Here is a 9,070-nt window from a genome sequence, read left to right as displayed (position 1 = left end):
GAAGCTGGCACTAAGGGTCTGCTGGGTAGCCCTGGGTCGAGGATGGCCCATCCGGGACTGGTTATAGATTTGCCAACATTCTTTCCAACGTCTGTTCCTTTGGGGCTGCATGTCCGGCTGCATCAGGCCACCTGGGGCCTTTGTTGGATAAAAACTTGAGATTCCTGGAAGCCTCGGCCAGGAGGCATGACAAGGCTACACTGTGGGTGGCTGGTGTCAGATTATCTCCAGGTGTCCCCTTGAAATAGTTTCTTTTACAGACCCCTACGGAGACCCAATAGAGGGATTGGCCCAAGGAAGGAGAGCTTCTGCTCTGAATAGCTACCAGAATCACCCAACATGCCCTGAAATATGTCTCTGAAATATGGTGAGACCCAGGGGATTGTAATCATAGGCTCCTCTCTAGACCACTGCCACCCCAAGTGTGGTCCGGGTTCCACTGTGCTGGTATCACCCGGGAGCTTGCTCAGGCCCATGGCCAGACTTGCTGAATCTGAATGTGTGGGTTACAAGATTCCTTGGTGATTCATATGCACTCCAGAGTCTGGAAGGGCTGGGGTGATAGAAGTCACACTACCTGGGAGCGATCAAGTCTGTGAATCTCGTTAGCTGGGGAACTGTGGGCCAGTCACTTCCACCTCTCAGGGCCTGTTTCCCCATCTGTAAGAGGACGATAACCTCTGTACCACAGGACCATGAAGAGATCCAAGGGACGTGAAAGCACTGACTGGCATTGCCCCATAATTTGTTTAAAGACCAAGAGAACCACAAGGAAATCCTGGTGTGGGATGGGGTTGGTATCCTGTGGGGATGGGCGGATGGAAGGCTCCATCCCAAGCTGCCTTTCTGGTTTTTACCCAGAAAAATGAGTGCTCCCTACAAGCGGGGCATGTTCTATTTTTGCAGGGGAGCCCCGCTGGGGCCCCAGGCCCAGGGTGGCCAGGGCTGGGCCATGGAGCTGACCCAGAAGGTCCTTTCACTGCCACTATGCCCAACTACAGAGAAGTTAGCCTGATGCCCGATCCTCGTCTCTTGAGCCTTCTCTGCAATCATCTATTGCAGGAATTTGTCCTTGGGTAAAATCCCTGTATCAGGCTTCCCTCCTTGAAGGTCCTGAGGATTAAATGGAGCCCTTTGTGCTCGATAGACACAGGGAACAAGGGGGCAGAATGAAATCATTTTAATAGCATAGCAACACTTTAGGACCAGGCGTCACAGACGAGGAAAATGTTTTGTCTTCCATTCATACAAGTCTGGTGAGGCGCGAGGTTGCCCTGGACAATCTTACAGACATATTTTTCACACTGAAAACTTAATAAATAGATACTTAAAATACCAAACTTCAGAGACAATGAGTTATGAATTGTGATTGTTTTCTTATTCTGCCTCATCTGAGCCAGGAGGTCGCTTCCTGGCATGTTGACAAAGGCGGGGTCCCTTAGGAAGGGTACTCATACTCCTCAGCACTGCGCCGGCCAAAATCCATCCAGCCCATGTAGTCCCGGTCGCTTATCCTGTGACTGGGGTCCAGGCTTTGCAGGTTCTTAATGACGGACATTCGGCCAGAAGGAGCTACAAGGGGCAGGGGAAAGAAAACAAGGCCATTATATTTAAGAGCATTGCTAATTCAATCTGTAAAGGAGAACAATGAGAAAAACCAGACAATACGTAACAGGCACCTTCTTAAAGGTATCAAAGAGCTATCAAGTACTGGGATTGCTGGACCAAAATCTAAGAGAAGGACCCAGGTCTGGGAAAACAGGGTAATATTTACTAGCGATGGGTATGGCTTTCAGATTGTAAGGATTTAAGTGGATTCACTGACTGTGGGACCTGCCTCAGTTTCCCTACTCCTAGGGGTGTTTTCTCTTATGTAGCTGGCCCTCAGCAGATGCCAAGCAAGAATTTCCTTGGTACTTACCCATTTCTGAAGTTTGCCCCTCAAGATCCCGAGCATACCTGAGTACTCTTGTTAAGGTAACACAATTACAATATTTTGATGTTAGAATGGTTTAAAAAAAATGGAGTCAAGTCCCATTGCTAGACAAATACTGTTTAGAAATTAACTTGAAAGCTACCTTCTTTTTAAAAAATGATACTGAGAAAAAGGCACACTGTTAGAGTAAAATCTTACATCAGTTAACACTCAAAGAAGAGTGGGCAGAGAGGTAATAAGGAGGTTATTTCATTTATTCCTTTTGGTTTTTTTTTTAAAGATTTTATTTGTTTATTTGACAGAGAGAGACACAGCGAGAGAAGGAACAAGCTGGGAGAGTGGGAGAGGGAGAAGCAGGCCTCCTGCTGAGCACGGAGCCCGATGTGGGGCTGGATCCCAGGACCCTGGGACCATGACCTGAGCTGAAGGCAGACGCTTAATGACTGAGACAACCAGGCACCCCATTTATCCCTTTTGACCAAAATGCAATAACTGAATGAGCAATGGGCCTTTGGGGATGGGAGTGATGTCCTCAAGAACAGGATGGTTCTCGTGTGTCATTCACATTGAGGGAGCAGCGACATGAAGAAACAGTTCCTTTAGAGAGACGTGACATACTCTTAGCCCACAGATCACAGACAGTGGCTTTCTGGCTATGAAATCAGTATAATGCCTTCTTCTGTGCAAGCTAAGAGACAAGAAAGGTCCCTCAGGGACCTCAAAGGGCAAAGCCCAGGGGACTCTAAGAGCAGCGTGGTGGAGATCGCTCCATGGGGCCACTGTGTCCCCATTGCTTGTGATGCTGGCATCCAGCCCTACTGTATGAGGCTGCCCTGGCCAACTCTTGCCCACAGGCTGCAGAGAGTCAGACCATGGCTTATTTGTTGATAAATGACCTTGCAGGAGCAGCTCCTCTGTCTTACTGGATGACCAAGTAAAACTAGCTACATTAAAACCCAGAACAATTATACAGAGCAATGTCCCCAACCGTTCTTCTCCCCCCACCCCCACCTCAATCCCTTCCCAGCCTTGGAATCAAGAGTCCATCCAGCACATTCCAGCCCTTTTGCAGGTATCTCCAGCCTACGCAAAAGGCAAACAGACCTGGCTGTTGAACTGTTCAACATTTTTCAGGTGAAATATTAGTCCTTGCATTCAAAAAAACCTTGCGGATCCAGTTAGTTGTACACAGTTACGGAAATATGGCCCATCCTTCTTCCTGCTGCTGCTGAATGCCCCCACCAAGGGCTGGGCACGGCCCCAAGTTCCAGTTAATGAAGGCAAAGTGGCAGCTTCGATGTGTGCAAGCAGCCGGGTTGTGTGTGTGTGTGTGGGGGGGGGGACCACGTTTTCAGCCCTGGTAGCTGTGCTGGTTACGCCTTCCACGTGCAGTGCGTGCATTTACCAGGGTCCTCACTCACTTCCCCAGTAGTAGGAAGTGGGGTAGGAACCACTACTGGTTTACAGAACTGGATCGAAGGGCCTGGCTCCTTTAGACTTTGAAACCCCAAATGGGCAGTACAGCTGGGAAGCTGAATGGCTCCCAGACCTTCTGGAGAAGGCAGGGTTTGAACAGACGGTGAGATGTGCAAAGTCACGTAGGTGATACATTCTCCCCGGCTGCCACACTGACAACGGGAGGCTAAGGGACATTCTCCCCGGCTGCCACACTGACAACGGGAGGCTAAGGGAACTTACTAAGTAGGGCTTCTGTGAGGGCTAGCAGACCTACAAATGTTACAGATGTAGAATTAGAGCTTCGCTGGGCGTGGGGCGGGTGTATGTTAGATGCCCCCTGCCCCCAACAGACCTGCTTCCCCTCAATCCCCCAAAGCCCTGCCGACCATTCCTGATGATAAACTCTTGAGCACTCCTCAAAGAGTACATGAGCGTGTTTAGAATCTTTAAGCCTAAGTACTAGCGTGGGGTAGATAACCAGTATGATCTCAGAATATGTAAAATAGTCAAAGAAACTGTACAGGTATAAATATTTATTCCTGGTTCAAATTTGTCAAAGAGAAGAGCGTGATTATTTTCCACCTAGTGCTCATCGTGGGTGTCGGCAGCTGAAGTACCTAAGGCTGCCATTCCCGTGTGGGCTTGTTTGGCACAACCTTCCGAAGGCAAAGGGAGAAGGTGGCTGAGAAGAGATGCTGGGAAGAAACTGCCAGCTAAGATTTGTAGTCTAACGCCACTGTCAAGTGTCTGTTCTAGGAAATTAGTTTGGTAACTGGCTTCCTTCCCAGACCTGTTTCTGGTGGCTCTTTCCTGAAGGTGGGGAGGTGGTTCCAGATTATGGCTCAATGAAAAACCTGTGATATTTCAGACTGGTCTGGCTGAAATTCAATCTACATCCAAGGACAGACATTAAATTACTTTGAGACAGACAATCAAGAGGAACTCAAAAAGTTTTCAGATTTTTCTGTCATCTGACTAATATTTCCACATCTCTCAATTTAATTAGCCAGAGAGCAAAACAGAAGATGGTAGCTGGGACAATTTCCCAAAGAGAGGACAAAATATAACAAATCATCTTCTGTTGTTGTTGTTGTTGTTTCCTTCTGAATTCCCCTGGTCGAAAAAGTTCCGATCTTACCTTCATATGAAACCATCAGAGGCTCTGGAAAGCCAAGCCCATCGTTTTCTCCTTGTCTAGTCAAGCCATGAGCTAAGGTTCAAATCCAGGCCCTGACAGATTGGAGGGTAAGAGAGCCTCCTGGGAAAGGAGCCCACCCCCCAACCCTTCCCAGCAGCATTTGCTGTCGTTTACTGTCCGGCTGTGTTGGTCCAGTTTAGCACACTGCCCCACAGCCCGTGTGTTCACCATCAGTGCCCCTGTGGATCAAGTTGGTAGACAAAAACTGCCCAAGTCCCAGTCATGGTTCCTAAGGACCCTACAGACGCATGAGCCTCCCTCTGAATCTCACAAAGAGCTAGAAGGGCCCTCGGGGAATTCTAGCCTCATCCCTGCTTTACAGGTGAGACAGGCCCAGGACAGGGACAGGCTGTCAGTATGTCACCCAGCTAGTGAGCCACTGAGTCACCTTATTCCCGGAGACAGACTTTTGATGCTGAGAAACCTGGCTTGCGCGCTTCTGCAGCAATTGGGATCATGTCTCCAAGAGCAAAATAAAAACAAACAGGTCTCTTGAGTAATCATTTTAAATCACTGCCAAGGACAACTCAAAATTGCTACTGATTCTTTCCTCCTGTTATGTCCTTTGGTGAAAACTGACACATTGTCACTGCTTTTTCAACTGTTGTAGTCTGAACTCAAGAGCTTTCTCAGCATCGATCCCTTCCTGGTAGGGGTTTCCAAGTGTCACTATCTGGGTGGCTCCTGGTTCCTCCGCATTTACAGTATTGGGTATTTAGTAGATCTGCAAACCCTTTTAGAGTCCGTAATTTGCTCGGTAATTATCTTTTAATGTCTTCATAATATGGCGTTGAATTTAAACAGCAACACGTGCCAAAAACTAGTGTCGAGAAAGCTTTTTTTAAAAAGGTTTTCCTAAATTAATTAAATCCTCCACCCTCGCTCTCAGTTTGCTACAAAGGACGTCCAGAAAATCGTACTGTCCAGCGCAGTGCAGTTCGGGGGGAGAGGGGAAGAAAGTGAAAAACCTTTCAGCTTAACGCATCGCCTTGTGTTTCCTTCCCCAGGGTTACCCGCCTCCATGAGCCAGACGCTAGGGAGGAGGGACAGGATTGGGAGGCCCGCGCGGGGTCAGAAGTGACGGATAGGGACCCTACAGATGAATGAGCATCCGTACCTTTCCGGGCCTGCTGGATGTACCTGGCCAGCAGCGCGCCCAGGTGCGCTCGGGACTCGCCGTCCACCTTCTGCACTGCCCTCAGCTGCCTCCGGGGCGCCTCCTCCTCCTCCTGCTGCGCCCCTGGGCCCACCGGGTCCGCCGAAGGGACGGGCTGCGCCAGGGCGCCGGCCGCCAGGACCGCCAGCAGCACGCACAGGCACACGCCGCCGTTCATGGCTGCGGAGAGCAAAGGGGAGGGGACGTGAGCGAAAAGGTGGGGGGATCGCGGGCTCTCGCGGAGGCTCAGGGCACCCGGGGTACGGAAAAGGGGGCTCAGTCCAAACGCGCGGGGCCCCAGGTCCGCCACACTGGTGCACACGAGGGCTCGCCAGGCGCCGACGTGAGCCAGGTGGCCACAGCGCGCGTGTCCGGGCACAACCCGTTTGTCTTTTGGGTGAACCACACCCCGTGCCCGGGAAAGCGGACAGAGACCCTGTCTTCTGCCCTGGCTAGCAGAAGAAATGTCTTCTGTTTTTCTTTCGTATCAGAAAGTGTGGTTAGAACGTCTGTCTTCTAACTGGAAAAGCAAGAGATTAAAGCTGGAAAAATAATCTCAAGAGAAGACTCCGTGGGAGAAGCGAGACCCTTGATAGCTAAGAAGCTTTCAATGGGGGAAATAAAGGGTGAAAAAAAAAAAAAAAGAAGCACAGCTTAAAATGAGGGAACAAAAAAGAAAAGCCATATTTAGAAAGTTTCTTTAAGGTGCATATGGGAATTGGCAATAAACTACTATGCAGAACACAGGAAAGGCTTTTTAAAAATCAGAAGTATGCTAAAATAAATAAATCTTCCAAAAAAAAAAATGTTGTCAGAAGTATGCGCTCAGTTTTCTGTCCTTGGCAAAGCGCTGCAGGCTTTTAGATGCACCAGCAGATAAGACACCCGCACGTTTCTATCCCCAAAGCCTTGAATTTTTCTGCAATATTTAGAAAATGAATTTAAATCTTAAAACCTCTTGATAGTTTATTTGAAGAGACTGCAAAGTACGCTGCACCTCTGTGTAACATCAAGCTAATCCCAAATTGCATGCTAATCCTAGCAAATAGATAGTCCAGCCTTGCATGCGGACGAGAACAAAGCAGGCGCTTTGAAGTCTCCTAAGCAGCTCTACCCACCCAGACCTCCCTGTTGTTTCTGACTTCAAGAAATGTCTTTCGAGCTGGGAAGAAGACACAGAAAACAAAAATAAAATGGAAGGGGCACAAAACTGAAGACAGCATTCTCAAGCCAACTTGACACTTGGATCCCCCGCGGGAATGCGGGGAACCTACCTTCGGAGTAGGACTCAGCGGGCTTCGCGTGCGTTTCGACAGGAGTGGCGGGGGAGCTGAGCCAAGTTCAGGTGGGCCGGCAGGACGCTGCCTCTTAAATAGCCCCTCCCGGCGCTGTCAGCCAGTAATCTGTTTACCCAGCGTTGACGCAGACCGGCAGCAACACGTGCTCAGAGGGCGGCCACTGGGACGACAACCGATTGAAGTGGCTCCTGGGGGAGAGGGGGCAATGGCCCAGTGGAGCTGGGTTAACCCCTTGCAGGCGGGGTGTCCCGTGCCCAGCCCCCCCTCTCTGTCGGAGGAGCATCCTCTCCCAGCTCTGTCCCTCTCCCTCTCCCATTCCAGGGTGGGAAACCTGGGTGTCGGGAATATCCTTCAGGTTGGAGAAGCTGCCCAAGTTTAGTCCTCTTTGGGGACCGGAGGGGCCGGAAAGGAAACCCGAAGCAGGGCGGGGGGCGGGGGTGTCAGCAAAGTGTAATTCGGAGCTGGAGGGGGTGTTAGCCCCCCTCAGAGCATCCCAGGTAGCTCTGGCTTTTTTGGACCAGTGAGTGGGCTTCCTGGGGGAGGGAGGGGTCTTCACTTTCTGCTCGGCCCCATGAAAAGCCCTGGAGGTTCTCCAGGACTCCGAGGGCAGGTGTTCCCGGGTCAGTGAAAGGGCTCCGGCCGCAGCTGGTTCTTGGAGCCCCGGGCCTCTGTTCACGCAGCTGTAAAGTGAGGATGACACCCCAGGACTTTGCTCAGAGTTTGGGAAAGGGCTGTGTTTTCCTCGGGGCCAAATTACTCCTGCTCGCGGCGCGCGCGGCTCCTGGTCGCCAAGTGGCGCCAGCGAGTGTCCCAAAGAGCTCTCTCTCTGGTGTTCCCCTCCGGCAGCGGCATCAGCCCCTCCCACCTGCCTCCAGTCGGGGAGCACTCACACCCAGGCCGGATCCCCGCTCCAGCGCCGGCTGCTCGGCTTCGGCTTGAGGACCTCGCCCTGGTCCCTCACCGCCCGCAGGGGTCAGGGGAGGCGCCGAGGCCGTCCTGCGTCCTTCCCAATGCCATCGCGCCCCTGACTCCCGAGCCAGGCGACCCGTGCCGGTGCGCCGTGGTGGCCAAAGCCGTCTCGGCCCTGAGGCCGTTTGGGTGGGTGCTCGAGTTCGCCGCGTCTCCGCGAAAGGCACTGGCAATCCCATTTCACAGACGGCAAACCGAGGCGCGAAGAGCTGCGCCTAGCGGAGGCTCCACCGCCTGGCCCTGGCCGCCTCGCGCACTGAGCCTCCCAGCCCGAGACCTCCGGGTCGCATCCATCCCTCCTCCCGTCCCGGAACCCTCCATTCCTCCCCTCCTTTCCCTCAAGAAGCATTTGGAAGTGCTTCTTTCAAAACTGGCACCTGAACTCAGCAGTGGGGGTCCCGAGATGGCCGGACCGCGGACTCTCTTGCAGAGGTGGGGGTCGGTGTGGCGTGGTGGCTGGGGAAGCTTGGCGGGGAGACACTTCTGGTTGCATCCCCTTTTCTAAACTCTAGAGGCTGCTGTATTTCTGCAACCGACAGGCAACATTTCTGAAACAGCTACAGATAAAATGTTTTCCAGTGGTTTTCCCACGAGGCTGCTAAGAGTTGTGCAATTCAGTTGGAAAAACCAGTTTGATTTGTGACTGTGGCCAAGACATTTCTGGGAACATAAACTTGTTATAAGACAGAATCACCTAAACGGCTTGTTCAAACACCTCCAGAGTTTTTAATTCTGAAGTGGGGCCCAAGAATCTGCATTTCTAACAAGTTCGCCAATGAGGCGCCTGCTGGTGGGCCCCTGACCACCCTTCGAGAACCACTGCTATAGAATTTCCCTATGGTAAGCCAGTGACTTAATGCCCTTCCTTCCATCCATTTAATTAATATGTATTTATTGAACACTTGCTTTGTGCCAGGCATTGGGGATGCAGTATGAACAATGGTGACAACATAATGGGGGAGCAGAAAAAACAAGTTAACAGACACCCCCCCTGGTAATTCTGATGTACTGGGGGGCTATCAGGGTGGAGGAGGTGGGGGATGATCCCAGAGAAA

General features: G+C 51.3%; 1 protein-coding gene across 1 annotated transcript; it reads right to left on the bottom strand.

Annotated features, from left to right (window-relative positions):
- Positions 1 to 1,165: 1,165 nt before the first annotated feature.
- CCK (cholecystokinin) lies at positions 1,166 to 8,527 on the bottom strand. The gene is made up of 4 exons (XM_045903976.3): positions 8,393 to 8,527; positions 7,023 to 7,234; positions 5,710 to 5,928; positions 1,166 to 1,572 (listed from the first exon to the last, which is right to left on the bottom strand). The coding sequence occupies exons 3-4, from the start codon at positions 5,924 to 5,926 to the stop codon at positions 1,439 to 1,441; spliced, it is 351 nt and encodes a 116-aa protein (XP_045759932.1). The 5' UTR covers positions 5,927 to 5,928; positions 7,023 to 7,234; positions 8,393 to 8,527; the 3' UTR covers positions 1,166 to 1,438.
- Between the last annotated feature and the right edge of the window lie 543 nt (positions 8,528 to 9,070).

The sequence above is a fragment of the Mirounga angustirostris genome, unplaced genomic scaffold (genome assembly GCF_029215605.1).
Source record: "Mirounga angustirostris isolate CCGP_5_RB_7025 unplaced genomic scaffold, mMirAng1.0.hap1 SCAF_1, whole genome shotgun sequence".
In the NCBI taxonomy this organism is placed as follows: domain Eukaryota; kingdom Metazoa; phylum Chordata; class Mammalia; order Carnivora; family Phocidae; genus Mirounga; species Mirounga angustirostris.
This window is presented reverse-complemented; position numbering and strand designations above follow the sequence as displayed.

Coding starts and splice junctions, on each gene's coding strand:
- CCK (XM_045903976.3), bottom strand. CDS start 5,926: ATGAACGGCGGCGTGTGCCTGTGCGTGCTGCTGGCGGTCCTGGCGGCC. Junction 1,573..5,709: donor CATCCAGCAGGCCCGGAAAG/GTACGGATGCTC, acceptor TGCCCCTTGTAG/CTCCTTCTGGCCGAATGTCC.